This window comes from Geotrypetes seraphini, chromosome 16 (assembly GCF_902459505.1).
Source record: "Geotrypetes seraphini chromosome 16, aGeoSer1.1, whole genome shotgun sequence".
NCBI lineage: Eukaryota > Metazoa > Chordata > Amphibia > Gymnophiona > Dermophiidae > Geotrypetes > Geotrypetes seraphini.
Genome location: NC_047099.1, coordinates 5,052,518 through 5,072,663, shown reverse-complemented (window position 1 = coordinate 5,072,663; position 20,146 = coordinate 5,052,518). Strand labels below are relative to the sequence as shown.

At 45.2% G+C, this 20,146-nt stretch overlaps 1 protein-coding gene across 2 annotated transcripts in view; it reads left to right on the top strand.

Moving 5' to 3' along the window:
* The window catches only part of SLC7A8 (solute carrier family 7 member 8), a 47,312-nt gene that overhangs the window by 12,548 nt on the left and 14,618 nt on the right, over nt 1-20,146 (top strand). The window contains exons 5-10 of one of the 2 annotated variants that reach the window (XM_033924528.1): nt 12,206-12,331; nt 12,988-13,141; nt 14,181-14,304; nt 15,400-15,503; nt 16,384-16,480; nt 17,383-17,532. In XM_033924528.1, coding sequence (XP_033780419.1) covers nt 12,206-12,331; nt 12,988-13,141; nt 14,181-14,304; nt 15,400-15,503; nt 16,384-16,480; nt 17,383-17,532 — 755 coding nt within the window. Of the gene's footprint in view, nt 1-12,205; nt 12,332-12,987; nt 13,142-14,180; nt 14,305-15,399; nt 15,504-16,383; nt 16,481-17,382; nt 17,533-20,146 lie in introns of those variants that run through there. The other variant, XM_033924529.1, reaches the window with a different exon arrangement.

The window sequence follows — 20,146 nt, the reverse complement described above, 5'->3', positions numbered from 1 at the left end:
CCATTATCTCTTCCTCTCTCTAAGAGATCCCACGTGCCTAGGGTTACCAGCCATCTGGATTTACCCAGACATGCCTTCTTTTTAGAGGGTATATCCGGGCGTCCGGATGGCTTTTCAAAACCCGGCACTTTGTCCAGGTTTTGAAAAGCAGATCGCATCGGGAGGGGTCTCCAGGCATGTGCGGATGCCCTCCCGACCAAGATGAGAAGGCTGAGGGGGCGGGGCTGGGGGGTGAGAGGTTGGGTGGCATGGGTGGAACAGGGCGGGTCTATGGGTCCGGATTTTACATACGTAAGATCTGGTAACCCTACACGTGCCTATCCCAGGCTTTCTTGAATTCAGACGCCTTCTCTGTCTCCACCACCTGTTTGGGCAGCCCTGGTGGGAGGGGTGAGGTTGGGGGGGGTTCATGATAGCTCAGTTTAATTCTTAGGGTGAAGGGGAGAGTAGCTATTGCCTTGCAAATGAATTGAAAGGTTTACCCTTGTGTTAGCCTGATTTAAAGTTATGTTGCAACAATCCCATTTCTAAAACCTCCTTTTGATTCTGTCGTGACTGTAACCTTTAGCGCGCAGGGACGTTTCCCGTATCTGTAGTGCAGTGGTTGTGGTCGTGAGCTAGAAATGAGAAGTGATAGCATACAACAGTCTTGGTGGATTACGGCTGGTCCAGAGTTTGTCATGTGAATCATGGGTTGCAGCCTGAACTGGCTTCCTGGGTCACTGAGATTCTGGCTTCTGAAACTGAGAGGGGGGGGAGGCACTAGGACACCTGCTGGCCTCTGGTGTTTACATGAGCCCATGGGTTTAGTGCTAGTCCTCACTAAGTTGGTTAACACCAAGACTTTTGATAAGATTCCGGCTGGCTGACCTTTGCTTGGTCTTTAGGGTTACTCCTTATCGCTGTGTGACGCACTCGGAGAGGTGGAAGGTGTTCTCCAAGTTTCATAGGACCGAGATCAACAAATTAAAGTAGTCAAGGAGAGAGGGAGGATTGTACAGATGGCCCTGCCAAGAAAGGTTTCCAAATCTGCTTCAGGGACATTCAAGGAGAGTGGCATTGAGACCGAGGGACGCTGAAGGCAGGGAGAGCCATAGTGACATATGTGAGAGCAGAGCAACAGAGGCTCACACAGAAAGAACAAGAGATTCGCTGAATGAGAACTTGCACATCCTTCAACATCTGTCAATTTCCCTGGTTGTGGAAAGAACCCAAACACACACACACTTCTGTAGCTCTCTCTCTCTGGCAGTTCCTGTGAAAGTCCTGATGGGTAGGTAGGCAAAGGAAGAAGTTCTGAACAGAAAGCAGCAGGCCTTGGTACAGAGGCAGTCCCCGGGTTAAGAACGAGTTACGTTTTTAAATGTGCTAGTGTGATATTTAAAACTTTGCATGGGATTTTCTCGCCCTTGGTTCCTGTCTTTTTTTTAATTCCAGTGAGCCTTCTAATTTTAGGAGAACTCAAAAATACAATACTCCCCTGAAATTCGCGGGGGTTCCATTCCAGGAACCCCCGTGGATTTCGAAAAACCGCAAAGACGGTGTTTTGCCTGTCAAAAGGCAGGAGAGGGCAGCTGGAGTGCCTGCGGGTGAAGAAAATCACTTGGGGTCTGTTCCGACCGCCTCTTCCTTTACTAAAGTCAGGCAGCTTCTGATTGGTGTAGCCTGACTTTACTACAGGAAGAGGCGATCGGAGCAGTCCGCGATTCGCAAACCATGAATTCACGGGGGAATACTGTATAAGCTTCCTACATCTAAGGGAATTAAAACTATGGGCAATTTTTGCCGATCTTTTTGTTCACAAAAATTTGGAATGAGCTCCCTTCAGAAGTTAGACTTCTTTCTCACTTATCAATCTGTTGAAAAGTATTGAAAACCTATTTGTTTCAGAAATTTCTGACCGATTCCTCTACTTTAATCTAATGATTATAGAGGACGAGGTCTTATCTAATACCTTTCCATGTTTTGTGAATATTTTTGTTAACCGAGTCGATATAAAACCAAGGATTGGATTGAAAAGCTGTTCTTAAGTCTGATTTGTTTGTAAGTCAGAACGTGTAGATTTTAGGATTCTTACTGCTTCCCTCTGCTCCCAGCTGACAAAAGGGCCAACTGTCCCTACCAATGTTCCCTCTAAGGGACAGCATGTTCTTAATGTGGCCCTTCATCATTCCTGAATCTGCTGCAGGAGAAGTCTAAGAGTTTATGCCACTGGAAAGACTGCTCAGTGAAATCAAATGAAGCCGCACCCGTGTTCTTAAGTATGAGTCATACTTAAGTCGAGCGTCTGTAACTCAGGGACTGCCTGTATAGAGAAATCGTCCTGGGGAGGAGGAAGTGGAAGTGGGTTTCTCTAGGCCCCTTTCTTAGCTTCGGGAACCATTCATGGCATGGCCAGTTCTAGTTGTGCTGTCGAAGTATCCCACAAAGAGGTCAGCTGGGAAAAATAATGTTGAAATAAAGCGACACGGTTTCCTCTCTGGCCCCGTCTTATAGGGTTACCATACGGCATTGAAAGCAATGGAAGTAAAACTCGGATGTCTCAATCCGTCCTATTTTTTTCTGGAGCCATATGGTAACCCTTTGTATGTGTGATTTTATAAGTACCAGCAGCGATGGGAAGTATAGGGTACAGTTTTCAGTCTCTGGACTTTAGATTTTCAGGGTTGGAATAAGCTGGAGCGCTCCTTTTTCCCTTTCCAAACGATGCCAGAAAAGTGTCTGCGCATGTTTAACCCCTGCTGATGTCTGTAGACTAAGAGCATGAACAGGCAGAAGAAATAATAACTTTATTCTTTTATACCGCCATAACCAAAAGTTCTAGGTGGTTTACACTAAATAGAGCTGGACAATCAGCGAAAAACAATAATACAGATATTTGTAAAATAGAATTTCAATAATAAAACTCACCAAGTAATAAACTTATCAAACAAAGTGGTCTTAATTAATTTCCAAAAACTACAATAGGATAACATAGCTTGCTGAATACATTTACCTAACCAAGATTGTTGCCAGGGTCCTATCTAAGAAGGTCTTATATCTACACCCATTAATTTTGGGATAAGTAGAAGTTTCTAGTTTCTCTTGATGGTCTATGCAACACAAAATGAGGAAAAAGGTAAGCTGGTTTTAAGAAAGGTTTGGACAAGTTCCTGGAGGAAAAGTCCGTAGTCTGTTATTGAGAAAGACATGGGGGAAGCCACTGCTTGCCCTGGATCGGTAGCATGGAATATTGTACTCCTTGGGTTTTGGCCAGGTACTAGTGACCTGGATTGGCCACCGTGAGAACGGGCTACTGGGCCTGATGGACCATTGGTCTGACCCAGTAAGACTATTCTTATGTTCTTAACAGTACCGGGGCTGATATTCAATCAGAGTTACATGTGCACTGGGAGATCAGTTTTTGGCCACTTATATGGATAGAATCGGACTGAAAATGCGGCTAAACAGCTCACTTGTATCCATATAGCAAAAGGGTAGCTAATTAGATCCCAATTCTCCTGATAGGTTGATCCAGTGCTGGTAGTGGGGAGCTATGTTTATTTATTTGGTTTTGTCTACTAACTTTGTGAAGAGATTCACCCAAGGTTGTTTGCACAAGAGGAAGCCAGACATAGGCTATAGACCAGTGGTTCCCAACCCTGTCCTGGAGGACCACCAGGCCAGTCAGATTTTCAGGATCGCCCTAATGAATATGCATGAGAGAGATCAGCATATAATTGAGGTGCCAGGCATGCACATCTGCTCCATACATATTCATTAGGGCTATCCTGAAAACCTGACTGGCCTGGTGTTCCTCCAGGACAGGGTTGGGAACCACTGCTATAGACAATTCCAGCGGTAAAGATAGTCAAATAAGAGTATGTTCTGGTATTTGTTTATGTAGAGTTACCATATGGCTCCAGAAAAAGGAGGACGGATTGAGACATTTGGGCTTTATTTCCTCTGAAAGCAATGGAAATAAAACCCGGATGTCTCAATTCTCCCTCCTTTTTCTGGAGTCATATGGTAACCCTATCTGGGGGCCTGTGATGCAGACGTGGGTTGCATGCATCTGCTGTATTCCAGGACAAGTGTGGGGCTTCTCAGGTCATATGTGCGAGGGAGTGGGGAGGCTGCTTTTCAGACGATGAGTCTCTTTCTAAATATGTAAACAACCCCTGTTAATCTCACTTGTTGTAGTGTCTGTACGTCAGTCATAGCGAAGCCTCTTTCCGGCTCCTTGCTGTCCCTTCCTCTCTGTTGCTCTTTCCTAGTCTGCTCCCTTCTGCCTGTTTTCCTCCTTCCCCTTCACGCCCAGTCTGTTTCCAGTTATCTGATAGAAGGAAAACAAACTCCTCTGGCCAGTTGACCAGGGGTTAGGATCTGAACCTCTGCTCTTGAGAAATTGAGAGCTGGAGGGCCGGGTACCTCTGTTACTGAACCACGAAAGGCGAGACCCAGACAAACAGCTCCTACAGCCAAGAAGAGAGTCTCAAGACCCAGAGTTTTCTCCTTTGGAGAATTATGGTCTCATTGCTTTCTCTTTCAATTAGCCAGTAACGAAACCAGGTGGGCACAATTCCAGGAGGCTGGTTCGGCTTATGTGCGTGCGGATACAGGCAGGCACAATGTAAGCAGGGGGGTTCAGCTTGCATGCTCACGAAGACATGTGCGCACAATGCAAGCAACATGGAACCTCTTGCTCCAGATCCAATCAGTGGACGCACAATTCATAAGGGTCCAGTGCATTCATCCTTCTCCTGCATCCCAGGTATTTCTTTGATGATTCAGGCTAGAGAATGACATTGTGGTTGTTACCTGCGGCTAGCCGCGAGTAGCCGCAGGTAACCCGCCGAAACGGGGAAAAATAGTAGTCGCTGCGGGGACAAGGCCATTCACCGCACCGTGGTTGCGTCAGAGCAGAAGATTGAACAACTGAGCAGCCGCGTGTGCGCGGCTTTTTGAAAGTGTGCGGCTCGGCGAAAAAGAAAGCCGGCAAACTCGGAATATAAGGTGAGGTGGAGGAGTGTTCCCGGCTCACACTAGGAAGGAGGGAGTGAAAGGGAAAAAGATTCTGGGCCAAGGGGATGAAGAGGGAAAGAAAGAAACCCACAGCAGGAAAGAAAGGGGAGTGCAGGCAGGTGAGCCAGATGCTGGAAGCAGGGAGGGGGAAGAAAGAGGGAAAGAAGCTAGATGGGGTTGAAAAGAAGAGACACACTGGTATGGAAGAGGAAGATAGGGGAAATCTGGACACAGGAAGGTAACAGAAAGAGGGGAAATTATGTGCATGGGGGCATAGGGACAGAGACATAAAGGGGACATGCCATGGGGATGGTATATGGACACGGGGGGGGGGGGCAATGCCAGATACATAGGGGAGATATTAGAAATGGGGAAAATAGGAATACAGAAGCGAGATGGTTTGTGGGGATGGGACAGGGACCGAGCTCGCAGGCTCCAGCGGCTTGCACAAATTACATTGTAACGTGCCACAAAAATAAGAGGGAGGGAGGTAGATAGATAGGCCACGCGAGAGGAGCTGAAGGGTGGTAGAAAGGAACAGATGGTAAAGGAGGGAGGGAATGGTGATGGTGGAAAGGAATAGAACAGACATTGAAAGAGGGTAGAGAGGAACAGACCCTGAAGGGAAATGTGGAAGACAGAGTGGGGAGAAGACGCTGGAAGGGAAGAAGACAGATGCCAGACTATGGGGGAGCAGAGGGAAGAAGATGGGTGCTAGACCAATTGGGGGGGGGGGTGAAGGGAGAAGCACAGTAACAGCAAATGGAAGATGCAGAGAGAAGACACACAGTGGATGGAAGGAATTGAATGAGAAGATGTGGAAAGCAGAAACCAGACAACAAAGGTAGAAAAAAAATTCTATTTATTTTCTTTTTTTTTTTTTGCTTTAGGATAAAGTAGTATATTAGTTGTGTTGATAAAAATTTATAAACAAAGCCCTGCCAGCTGAACATCTCTTTCTCTAGTTCAGCAGCCAGAACTTTGATTTATAAGAAAGGAATAAGCTAAATATTACAGTACTAAGGCTTATATGGATGCTGCGGGGATGGTGACGGGGTAGTGAAGGGGATGGCAGTGACGGTGATGGGGCTGTGAAGGGAATGGTGGTGATGGGGCGGTGAAGGGGACGGTGGGCCGGGGACAGGGCAGTGACGGGGACAGATTTTTTCCCCGTGTCATTCTCTAATTCAGGCATCGTCAAGGTGATGAGCAGAAAAGTTGTAATGGAGAGCTGTAGATAATCTGACCGATGGGAACGGGCGGAAACTAAAGACTGGGGATTAGGGGAAAGCAGGGGGAAATGGGTAGGGCTCGGGCATGCCCAGTGGGGCCCGGGCACTGCACGTGCTCAGAGAAAGAAAAAAAAAAAATCTCTCTGAGCTATTGGAGAGCTTATCTGCAAATTGGAAGCTGTTGGGACAACACCCATATGTGGCTGACTCATCCTGCTTGTCCTAGGAGAATTCCTTATATAGGCCATGTCCTCCTGGGTAAAATGTTAAGGACCCCCCTATCTCTTACGGTGACGGGACTAAAGCGCGTGGGACAAATGAGCTCAGACAAATGCGCGCAGGATTAAAAGTTAAATTTAAAGCGCTCCGAAGGGGAGTACGGGGGAAGAATACCCCCCCCCAGTTTACTTAGAAGTGTTGGCGTTGCTGTTGGGTTGGGGTGGGGAGAACCCCTCCCCCCCCACACTTAGAGAGGAAATTGTAATTTTTCCCTAAAACAGGGAAAAATTACACTTTACTAACGGCAGCACCAACACTTCTAAGTAATCGGGGGGATTCCCCCCACACACCCCTTCGGAGTGCTTTAAATTTAATCTGGCGTGCTAACGTCCTGCGCACATCTGTCTGAGCTCCTTTGTCCGCGTGCGATTGTCCCGCGCGCTTTCATCTATGTACCGTCTCTTACAGGAAATGACAGGTAGAACATAGGCTACAAGACACCAGTCCTTGTTTTTCTCATCTCCTTTTTCCTCTGGTGGCCACAGGAGCCCTGTCACGTGATCCATGTACGTTTTTTGTTTTTGAGCTGTCTGCCTGATGCTATGCGCTTTTTTTTTTTTCTCAAACAATTTATTCAAATGAACAAGTCAAGCACACAGACACCGATACAAAGGTTTACAATAACAGTGACCCAAATCCCCAAAAATGCAAAACGGGCAAAACAACTTGAGTCCAGCTGTTGGTTCTTACAACCTAGACTCTCACAAAATTACCCCACAGTTTCCCCCCCCACCTACACCCCCAACTCACCCACTTAATGAGTGACAGAAGGTAATACATTTCTTCCCCAGGTTCATTTTGCATTTCAATGCTTCATGGGTTTGAATGTGTGCGTGTGGGTGTGTGATGTCTCTCCTTGATAATAAGGCTCATTTCAGTGTGTGTGTGTATGTTTTTTGGGTGCCTGCCACTCTGTGATTAATCTTTCCACGCACTGTACAAAGCTAGTTTTGGAAAGATCTCTTTTCTGGATGACTTTCTGCGTAGGGTTAGGAGTTCTGTGTGTGTAGGTCAGTCTAAGGTTGCTGTTTGTGAAGGATTGCATTTCCAGTCCTTGCTAGGGCGGATCAGACACCCTGAGAGAGGGGTTGTTTTCGTATAGGCCGGGGAAGCTGCCAGGAAGATTGGACGCCCTCTGCTTGGCTCCCAGAGCAGCCTCTCTCTCCAACCTGGGAAAACAGAGAGAGAAAGAGAAAAACAGTGCTGGCTTTTTTTGGATAGTCTTAAGCACCGCCTCGTGGGACCTGGACTCTGACGTCAATATCTGTGAGCAAACATATCATCTCACCGAGATGGAGTGAGGTTGTGTATCTCCCTGATGAAAACCAGATGGGAAGAGACATGGTACAAAGATGGCTTCCTGAATCGATTTAAATCACTAGTGAGAGAGACTTAATTTAAAGACCATACTATTCAAGAAATAACACCGCCTCTCACTAAAGCCAACTACCCTAAACAAATACCCATACTCATTTCATACTCTCTTTGAAAATGACCAAATCTCTTTTTAGTAAGATCTTTTTGTAATACTTCCTTGATAATTCTTTTGTAATGTGCCTTGAACTGCAAGGTAATGTCGGAATAGAAATCCCTAATGTAATGTAACGTTCCCATCTCTCTCGCGCCTTCCTCCTGGCATCCCAGCCTTACCTGATGGTCTAGCAGGCTTTCGGGGCAGGAGCGATGTTCCTACGCTCCTGCCCCGTGTAGATCGCCAATAGGAAATGGCTGCCGAGAGACTACGGGAACTCACGGCAGTCATTTCCTATTGGCGATCTGCACGGGGCAGGAGCGTAGGAAGATCGCTCCTGCCCCGAAAACTTGCTAGACCACCAGGTATGGCCGGGATGCTGGGGGGAAGGCGGGAGGGAGGTGGGGGTGGGTCAGAGCCGGATGAGAAGATATTTGTGGTTTTTCTCCATTCGTGGTCCGGCTCTGCCCCTTTCCCCCGCAAATACCGAGGGAGAAGTGTATATCATTTTCGTCAATATCGCTACCATGAGGCGTCAGTATTTTACTGTTTCTGTAACGTAATATTACATTTTAGGACAGCTCATCGATCACATATACCAGTAATTTGAAAGTGTGCTGCTTTTTAATTTTTATATTTTGGGCTCCTTTTACAAAGGCGCATAAGGGCCTTAACGTGCAGAATACTGTGTGCTAAAATGCCGCACATGCTAGCCGCTACCGCCTCCTCTTTAGCAGGTGGTAGTTTTTCGGCTAGCGTGCACTAAAAACGCTAGCGCACCTTTGTAAGAGGAGCCCTTGGTTTGTTTTTGTCTACGATATTATAATTATATCTTAGACAAAATAATATGAATTGGGGAAGTGCCAGGGCTCTGGGAAAAAAAAAAAAGGCAGAGTTCCAGGATGGGCGCTCTTTATAGGACAGTACCTAGCGCTGGGATCCACACTCAACTTTGAGCGTAAGGAGCTACACGGATCTGCACCATTCTATAACACTGTGCTGTTATAAGAACATAAAACGTGCCTCCGCTGGGTCAGACCAGGGGTCCATCATGCCCAGCAGTCCGCTCACGCGGCGGCCCATCAGGTCCAGGACCTGAATAGTCGCCCTCTATCTATACCCTTCTAGCCCCTTTTCCTTCAGGAAATTATCTAATCCCTTCTTGAACCCCAATACCGTACTCTGTTCTATCACGCCTTCTGGAAGCTCATTCCAGGGGTCCCAACACTCTCTGGGTGAAGAAGAACTTCCTAGCATTGGTTCTGAATCTGTCCCCTCTCAATTTTTCTAAATGCCCTCTCGTTCTTGTAGTTGTCGAAAGTTTGAAGAATCTGTCCCTCTCCACTTTCTCTATGCCCTTCGTGATCTTGTAAGTCTCTATCATGTCCCTTCTAAGTCTCCGCTTCTCCAGCAAAAAAAGCCCCAGTCTCTCTAATCTTTCAGCGTATGAAAGATTTTCCATACCTTTTATCAAACATGTCACTCTCTTCTGAACCCTCTCGAGTATCGCCATATTCTTCTTTAGGTACGGCGACCAGTATTGGATGCAGTACTCCAGATGCGGGCGCACCATCGCCCGATACAACGGCAGGATAACGTCTTTCGTTCTGCTTGTAATACCCTTCTTGATTATTCCTAGCATTCTTGAAAGGCATTAATCTAGAACCAAATCTTTTCCAGAGAAGAAAAAATGGTCAAACTAGAGGGCATAATTTGAGGTTATGGGGAGGAAGACTTAGGAGCAATGTTAGGAAATTCTTCTCCACGGAGAGGGTGGGAGATGCCTGGAATGCCCTCCCGAGGGAAGTGGTGGAGAGGAAAACGGTGATGGAATTGAAAAAAGCGTGGGATAAAAATAGAGGATCTCTAATTAGAAAATGACGGATGTAAATTAAAGAACTAAGGCCGGTATTGGACAGGCTTGCACAGGCTGTGTCCCATATATGGTGATTTGGTGTAGGATGGGCTGAGGTGGGCATCAATGGGAACTCCACCAAAATGGAACAGGAGGATGTTACTGACCAGGCTTTACGGTAGATGTGGGATAGGCTGGAGTGACCTTGGATGGCAACTTCAGCATTTGGAACCTAGGACAATACCAGACTTTACAGTCTACGGCCCAGAAACAAGTTAATCTAATCATGTATTTTTTAATGGGTTTAACTAATGGGCCGACTAGATGGACCGTTCGGGTCTTTATCTTCTGTCATTTATGTGCCCCTCCTCTCAATAGGCCTCCTGTGCGGATCTATGCAAACAGTTAAGTGATAATCTGTTGCTATGAAGGAGACACGGATATTTTAGTTGCGGATTATCAGGGAATTTTTGCTAGTTTTACGTTTGTGGGTTTTAGGAGGAGATTGCTTTTTTAATGATGCGGTATATCAAGACGAATAAATCTGTAATCTATAAATGTGCACACAAGCACGTTTTCATGCGGATCTGCCGTTTTTGCACCTTGCGTCTGTTAGTAAGCTTCTCCACGCTGAAGTAGTGCCTAACGCACAGCGCCATGTACAGAAATTCCCCCGCTAATGACAAGAGTCGGTTCTGAGCTTCTTACTTTCAAAACAAAATTAGTACCTTTCCCCAGCATTTACTGATAGATTGTTGCTTCCTAACAGAACTTTAAGATTACTTCGATCCGCTCGACAGAACCTGCTTTCAATTCCTTCAGTCCGCCATATCGTTTACGACACCACGCATAGAACTGTATTTTCGGTTGTGGCTCCAGCTTTATGGAATGCCCTTCCCACTAATCTGAGACAGAAAGATTGTCTATCCAAATTCAAATCAAATCTGTTCCTTCTCGTGTATAAGTTTCCACTTTTTCGTTCCCCTATCTCCCTTTGTGTCTTCCTTTGTTTTTGTACATTGTGATTTCATTACCTTCCCTCCTTACGTATCAAGTTTTATTCTTGTGCTGTTTTTTCTGGTCTCTGTTTTTATTACCCTTTTAAAAATATTTTAAAACTGAATTGTAAACCGCTTAGACTACAAGATAGTCAATATATCAAATAAACTTGAAACTACACCAGCCCACCTAAAGTTAGCATATAAACCAAGATATTGAAGATACTGGGGGGGGGGGGTGTTGATGAGAGGATCTAAACATGTATTCCGGCAGTCTGTGTTGATGTACAGGGAAATCTTATGCATCACGTTAATCTCTGTCTTTTAACAGCCTCCCCAACAGAATGTTTGTCGGTCTCCAGTGCCTTATCAATGGCCTCCAAAGTGGCACTGCCCATTATGAAATGAATTTGCATAGATTTGGATGCTAGGAATTATTTAAAAAGGGATGGTTAACAAGACTAAGAATGTTATAATGCCCCTATATTGCGCCATGGTGCAACCTCATCTGGAGTATTGCGCTCAATTCCGGTCTCCTTATCTCAAGAAAGATATAGTGGCGCTAGAAAAGGTTCAAAGAAGAGCAACCAAGATGGCAAAGGAGATGGAACTCCTTTCGTATGAGGAAAGACTAAAAAGGTTAGGGCTCTTCAGCTTGGAAAAGAGACAGCTGAGGGGAGATAGGATTGAAGTCGACAAAATCCTGAGTAGAGTAGAACAGGTACAAGTGGATCGATTTTTCACTCTGTCAAAAAGTACAAAGACTAGGGGACACTCGATAAAGTTACAGGAAAATACTCTTAAAACCAATAGGAGGAACATTTTTTTTCACTCAGAGGATAGTTAACCTTTGGAATGCATTGCCAGAGGATGTGGTAAGAGCGGATAGCGCAGCTGGTTTTAAGAAAGGTTTGGACAAGTTCCTGGAGGAAAAGTCCATAGTCTGTTATTGAGAAAGACATGGGGGAAGCCACTGTTTGCCCTGGATCGGTGGCATGGAACATTGCTACTCCTTGGGTTTTGGCCAGATACTAGGGACCTGGATTCGCCACCGTGAGAACGGCCTACTGGGCTTGATGGACCATTTGGTCTGACCCAGTAAGGCTATTCTTCTGTTCATTTTTTGGACTGTGTGCACCCATCAGCAAGCATCCTGCTGCACAAGCCTATTTGGATCTCAGCCACCTTTTTTGTCAATGTCTTTGGAGCCTTACAACACGCCACTAGATGTGAAGGAAATTCCCTTGTTTCCCCTCCTCACCACCTAGTGGCACACTCCCAGGACAATGAACAGTGTGTAATTTACATCTTGGCGAAATCTCTGACTTCCAGGACAATGTAAGTCTCGCCTTCTTATCTCTTTCAGTGCTCCTCACATGGGTGAACTGTGCCAGCGTGCGATGGGCAACAAGGGTTCAAGATATCTTCACAGCTGGGAAGCTCCTAGCTCTTGCACTCATTATCGTAATGGGTATAGTGCAGATCTGCAAAGGTAAGAGTTTCTTTCTCTCTCTGAGAGATCCCACATGCCTACCGTAGGTCATAACTCTGCCTCCGAAGTACCCCTCAATGCTCCAGCAGAAAAACCAGACCCTGCTCTCGTACACAGAGCTTGAGAGGGAGGCTGAGCTCAGTGTGTACAGAAGAGCCCCCTGGCTCCTTTCCCTCTCAAATCAGCAAAATCCAGTACCCAGTCCCTCCAGACTAGAGAGAACAGGTTTGCTGATGGACAGGATTTTTCTGGGTCATGTGGCACTTGTATTGCTGAGTCACGTTTTTGGAAGGAGGTTGACTGGGCTCGTAATGTGGAACATGCTAAATCCTTGACTTGGCTGGCGGAGGCTGGTTTATCCTGGAAACTTGAGACCTTGTAGCTATACTGGATGCATGACTCCCACTGCCCACCGTGATACTTTGATAAAAGTCTGCATGTGTGTGACTCCAATTGATGTCAGTGTAAGGCAACCTCCATGTTCTGGGTGGCACTGGCTAGTGATATCTCTTGCTGGTATTCCTGGCTGCCAGACTGAAGCAACTAGAATTAATTTTTTTTTTCCTCCTCTGTCTGTCTTGCACTTCCCCCTTCTCCTCCCCCCCCCCCATTTTGTTTATCTGCCTCCCTCCCCCCCCCCCCCACTGCCTCTGTAGGTGAGTATTACTGGCTGGAGCCTAAGAATGCCTTTGAGACTTTCCAGGAGCCAGACATCGGCCTGATTGCGCTCGCGTTTCTGCAGGGCTCCTTCGCGTATGCTGGCTGGAACTTCCTGAACTACGTTACAGAAGAACTCGTTGAGCCTCACAAGTAGGTAACAGAGGAACGGCTGAACCCCTGGGCTCTAACAGGGGACTCTAGCATTGCCGTCAGGGAATTCCAGAGATATCATACTGGTTGCTGTTTAAACTGGGGGGGGGGGGTATCTGGAGTCAGTTTCTGCAGGTGTGCTTTGAATATCCATTCTCTATGACCCTTATTCCTCCCTCTGTAACCTGTGGCGGTCCCTTGATGCGGACAGCAATAATCGAACACGCATGCGCTCAAGGACATAACCACTTAGGATTTTTAGGGGTGTACGGCTGCATCGTAACGTCAATGAATGTCATCTAGATCAGTGTTTTTCAACCTTTTTACATCTATGGACCGGCAGAAATAAAAAAATTATTCTATGGACCGGCATTAGTCCGTGGACCAGCGGTTGAAGAACACTGGGCTAAGTCGTGGGCCAGACCCCGCCCATCTCTACCCAATCTCCACCCCACACCCCACCCCCCTAATAGTACTAATTGCACATTGCACGTCCCTTGCCTCATCTGGAAGCCTTCCTTCTGACGTTGCGACGTCAGAGAGAAGGCTTCCGGTTCAGACGTAGGATGCCCGTAGGAGCCAATGCCCGTGGCTTTGTGCACTGAATCAGTTAGGAAGAGGGAGCTGGCTCGAAGATAACGCTGCATCGATCGCACCGTGGACCGATGGTTGAAGAACACTGATCTAGATTGTCCTTGTGACTGGTTAAGTCCCCATCAGATAAAAAAAATGATTCTGTCCTGCAGTATGTTTCATTATTTGGGGTGGGTGGGATGGGGGGGAAGCAGGATTTACTTCCTAGAGCAGGGCTTCTTGACCCAGTCAGTCAGGTTTTCAGGATATCCGTAATGGATATGTATGAGAGAGTTTGTATGCGCTACTTCCATTCCATGCAATCTTCTATCCCTTATGTATTCGTTGTTGATATCCTGAAAATCTCACTGACTGACTCGAGAAGCTCAGTTCTAGGATAAAATCTTAGGCTTTTGATTTTAAAAATATGATTTCGTTATCCTGTTCACCCCCTTTTCTCCTGCAGGAATCTTCCCCGGGCTATCTTCATCTCCATTCCCCTTGTCACTTTTGTGTTCGTGTTTGCGAATATCGCCTACATCACAGCTATGTCTCCAGAGGAGATCCTGGCCTCCAACGCTGTCGCTGTGGTAAGGGGGGGTCTCTCTTTAAGAACATAAGAATGGCTATACTGGGACAGACCAAAGGTCCATCAAGTCTAGTATCCTGTTTTCAACAGTGGCTAACCCAGGTCCCAAATACCTAGCTAGATCCCAAGTTGTAAAACAGATCCCTAGAAGTAAGCAGTGGAGTTCCCTAAGCATCTTAATAATAGCTTATGAACTTTTGTTTTAATAAAATGAGCCAAATCATTTTTAAACCCTGCTAAGCTAACTGCTTTTACTACATTCTCTGGCAACAAAAATCCAGAGTTTAATTACACATTGAGTAAAGAAATATTTTTTTCTGGTTTGTTTTAAATCTACTACTTAGTAGCTTCATCGCATGTCCCCTAGTCCTAGTATTTTTGGAAAGAGTAAAGAAGTGACTCACATCCACCCCTTCCACTCCATTCAGTATTTTATAGACCTCTATCATATCACCCCTGAGCCGTCTCTTCTCCAGCTGAAGAACCCTAGCCGCTTTAACCTTCCCTCATAGGGAAGTTGTCCCATTCCTTTTATAAGAACATAAGAACTGGTTAACTTCTGGAAAGTCACCTCCCTTCAGTAGGGGGGTGACAGATGTTCCTAGTGTACCCATTTCACTGAATTACTCCCCAAGGAATGAACTAATTCCCAACCTTACAGGATTACATAATACCTTATTAAAGGGAGTGTAATATATTGCCTTCTGCACTCTTTTTGGTAACTTAGTAGGAATGATTCCTTAATGTTTTTTTAAAATTTATATTCCGCATATCCTACAATTCTATGCGGATTACAAATTAGTCAGGTACTCAAGCATTTTTCCTTATCTCACACTCCTTCTAATGTACCTGGGGCACTGGGGGATTAAGTGACTTGCCCAGGGTTACAAGGAGCTGTGTGGGATTTGAACCCACAACCCCAGGTTGCTGTGGCTGTAGTTCTAACCACTGCACCACACACTGAATTTTAGCTCATGGCTGTGCAGTAGCAGCTCTGGAGGGCCCACAATCTAAATTTGTACCTAGGCACTGAAGTACTGGCTCTTTCTAAATTGATCCTCTGCATCCGTTTCTCTCTTTTTTTTCTCTCTCTTAGACATTTGGGGAGAAGCTGCTGGGTGTTATGTCTTGGATCATGCCCATTTCGGTGGCCCTTTCCACCTTCGGAGGAGTCAACGGCTCTCTCTTCACTTCCTCCAGGTCAGCTATCTCCTATGTCCGTGATCACTGGATATGTTGGGTGCATGTGTGTGGGTCTGTGATTAGATTTTTGTATTGGATGTCTGTATACAGGATGCCCATAAAAACACTCCATGATTTTAAATGGTTACAAAATCAGAACTTATTGGAATATGTTTATAAATAAGATGACAGCAAATACAAGTCCCAAAAAGCACGGTGAGCAAGATCTTACCCAATCGCTTGCACTTTCACCCGTATAAGTTGCAATTGGTGCAGAGGATACAACCTTCAGACAATGCAACGCAACAAAATGACCAGGTGTTCCTCAAGTGGCCCCCGAGATCACCGGACATTACTGTTTGTGACTTTTTCCTTTGGGGGTACACGAAAGACCTCCACTACCCACAGCTATGGATGATCTGGAGGAACGCATCACTGAAGCTATAAACGCAATCACGCCAGATATGCTTCAGAGAATCTGGTCCGAGCTCGATTATCGTATTGATGTTTGCCGAGTAACAGGTAGGGCACCCATCGAGTGTATGTAATCAATAGATAGCATATGAAACTGTAGCCTCAAAGGTGAAAGAATATTCCAATAAATTTTGGTTTTGTAACCATTTAAACTAAACTAAACCTTAAGTTTGATTACCGCATCTTCTCCACAGAAGTAGAGCTCGACACGGTTTACAGTAATTGGTATAGAAAGAAACTACAATGAAAAATAGAAGGGCTTAGAAAGAGGGGCTTAGAGGGAATTAGTAAATCGATGAGGGAGAGGTCATTGCATTTTGGAGAAGAGCCAAGTTTTCAGAGTGTTTTTGTGAGCACCCTGTGTAGTTGGGTGTCTGTGTGCGTACATTTTTACCTATGGCTGTCCTGCCAATGTTGCTTGTAGGTTATTTTTTGCCGGTGCTCGGGAAGGACAGTTGCCCAGTGTGTTAGCGATGATTCACGTCAAACGTTGCACCCCCATCCCAGCTCTGCTCTTCACTGTAAGTAATGATTCCTCATACTGCTGTTACTTTGCAGGTCTGTCCCTCTCAACCAGCCTTTCTGTCCTCCTCCTGAACCCTTGGCCATCTTTCTGTCTCTTGCCCACCCTTCCTTCAGTCCAACTCTGTCTTTTGGTGAGTCCATCTTTTCCCTCCACCACCCACCCTTTAATGCAGTCGTCTCTTCAGTTCTACATTCCTCCTGTTCAGGGAATATCTATTTATCCACGTAACCAGCTCTATGAACTCTTCACTCATTCAATCAACTTCTTGCTGGTCCATCTATGCTTTATTAACAAGCGAGCAAACTTTGGTTTCTTCAATGTACCTGCCCCACCAAAGTCCCAACTCCCCAACCTACAAACACCTCCCCCTTTACCAAGCATACAGTAAAACCTTGGTTTGCGAGCATAATCCATTCTGATAACATGCTTGTAATCCAAAACACTTGTATATCAAAGCGAATTTCCCCCTAAGAAATAACGGAAACTCCACAACCCAAAAACTTTAAAACAAAATACTGTATGCACTCATATTGCAAGACTTTGCTTGTTTAGAACAGTCAATACACTCCCGCAGCATCAGAGAGAGAACCATCGGCTCAGTTGTGATGATGTGACAGGTGTATACTATATGTACTCGTATTGCAAGACCTTGTTTGTACATCAAGTTAAAATAAAATGTTTAGTTTGTCTTGCAAAACACTTGCATACCAAGTTACTTGCAATCCAAGGTTTTACTGTACATAAAAAGTAGCAATCCCCTGTACCACCTCCATCTTTGTTTTCTTGACCTCTGTTGGTTGAAGCATGCCTCTCATGGTCATTGTATTTGCTCCCACCCATTCCTAAATGCCATATTCCCAGGTAGCCATAGTTTACCGTGTCCTCTTTTTTTTTCAGTGCATCTCCACTCTTCTGATGCTGGTCACGAGTGACATATATACCCTCATCAATTACGTGGGTTTCATCAACTACCTGTTCTACGGTGTGACTGTGGCTGGACAGATTGTACTACGCTTTAAGAAGCCAGATATCCCTCGACCCATCAAAGTAAGAAAACAGAGCAGGGTGGGGAATGGGGGAGGGATCAGGAGCAGGGCTGAAGCCCAAGGAGAAGAAAGAGGAGCAGAGAGAGAGGGAGAGATACAGTAAAGGGAAAAAAAATCTATGAAAAGTCTAAAAAAAAAATCCTGAGTGCATCAAGATTTCCAAAGACAGGGTAATACTTTTAAAACCAATAGGAGGGAATATTTTTTCACTCAGAGAATAGTTAAGCCAGAGGATGTGGTAAGAGCAGTTAATGTAGCTGGTTTTAAAAAAGGTTTGGACAAGTTCCTGGAGGAAAAGTCCATAGTCTGCTGTTGAGACAGACATGGGACAGTAGCAAGGAATGCTGCTACTATTTGGGTTTTTGCCAGGCACCTGTGACTTGGATTGGCCTCCATGAAGATGGGCTAGATGGACCATTGGTTTGACCTAGTAAGGCTAGTCTTAGGTTCTTATGAGTTTATTTATTTATTTATATTCCGCATATCCTACAATTCTATGCAGATTAGAAATTATTCAGGTATGGAAGCATTTTTCCCTATCTGTCCTGGCGGGCTCACACTCTATCTAATGTACCTGGAGCACTGGGAGATTAAGCCGGATACAGCCTTGAATGCCCTGATGCAGCTTCAGCGAAACGCTGGCTGGCCAGATTTGCGTATAGCGGCTGTGTTAAGTTGGAAGACCATGAAGCAGTAGTTCTGCGAGATAAGTGCTAGAGTTTCTGGGATATGAACATTATGAATCCAGGGCTCTGGTATTTCATGGCAGAACACGAGCAGAAAGTTTTGAGCTGTCGCAACCTGACGCAGCCTGAACACCAGAAGTTTGGCTCGCAATTTAAAAGAATCTGGAGGAATGGATGGAGGGGAAGGTTTTTTACGCCAATGAGGTATCTCTGTTTGCATGCTAATTTGCTGGCATAAAGATATTACAGAATACAGCCTTAAAGCATCCACCCCGTGTAAAACAGTCGATAGCCCTTTCGTCAAGAAGTTCGAGACACACGGTTCTAAAGTTTGGAAGGTAGACTATTTAGCTGTTGGTTATGATTAAGAAGTTTGAAATCACGGCATTTCGATTTGAGAGAGGCAACCTACATTTAACTTCCCCTGAAGAAGACCCGTCCGTAAAAAGTGAGAGCGTCGGGAGTCAAGAAACATCAGCGTTGATGGTGGCAGGACCCACCAAATTTAAAGCTAAGTGTTGCCTTTCAATGACAACAATTGCAAAACTGGTTGCTACATAATTTATAGGGTTTTTAGGAACTACATTTATACTCTGAAATGGATAAATTGCACAAATAATACCATAAATTAAAAATATAAATCAAAAATATTAATTGGTAGGTGGTGGGCACAAGACGGGAACTTGAAATGATCCACACATCATAAGAGGTTCCAAAGATTGACGTCTGTAGATTTATGATATGTCCACCATAAGTTTCAATCACCCAAAGAGGGAATCAGAACAATATGTATTAAAACACATGGTGAAAATGGACATTAGAGATTGATAATGCAAGTTTATTTGTTATCATATAAAAAATTTTATGTTTATCCCGTTTCTTACTATCAACTGCTAATTTGCTAGCAGCGGGCGTGAGTCTCCTTTATAAATCTTCATAAAATTGTTTTATTAATTTTGAATACGTATTCTTTCAACGAACTGCGAGCCAAAGTTATTCGAAGCAACACCGTATATAGGAAGGGTTATATACATTTTTCAAGGGTTTTGGAGATTTGGATTAAGTGACATGCCCAGGGTCCCAAGGAACAGTGCGGGATTTGAACCCACAACCCCAGGGTGCTGGGGCTGTAGCTCCAAGCACCGCACCACACAAGAGACAAAGAAGACTAGCAGCAGGAGAACCAGGAAAGATGAAGAAATAGAGAAAGAACAACCAGAAATGGCAGTGAGGGGAAAGATTAAACTTGTCTTGGTCTTGTCCCTTTATGAAGTGCCTTTGTTTTCTCCAGGGGGGGGTTGCCTTCTCCAAGCAGTGTCAGCCCTTCCTTATCTCTCCTGGAGCTGGTTAATGGCAGTAGGCTATGTAAATAGCCTCAGTCAGCATTTATCTTTGCCCTCCTGTGGTTGTTATCGGCTGCTGCCCAACTGTTGCTGACTCCACTTCTATTGGGCTGACAGCAGCTGAATTTTCCCTGCCATTCAGTGACCCTTGATACAACCAGGTGACCGAGGAAAGAGAGATACTTCAAGAGAGGGGAAATGCACAGATTGACGCTCACGTACATTCAGATTCAAGAAACATTCTGGCCCTGACTATATGTGTGTTTCCAAGGTAACAGAGAGTGATAAAAAGGGAAAAATGGCAAAGCAGAGAAGAATAACAGACAAAAAAGTGGGGAACATAAGACTAGCCTTACTGGGTCAGACCAATAGAAACATGACGGCAGATAAAGGCCAAATGGCCCATCCAGTCTGCCCATTCGCAGTAACCATTATCTCTTTCTCTCTCTGAGAGATCCCATGAGCCCTCTTGAATTCAGACACAGTCTCCGTTTCCATCACCTCGTCCGGGAGACTGTTCCAGTCATCTACCACCCTTTCTGTAAAAAAGTGTGTCCTCAGATTACTCAGAAGCCTATCGCCTCTT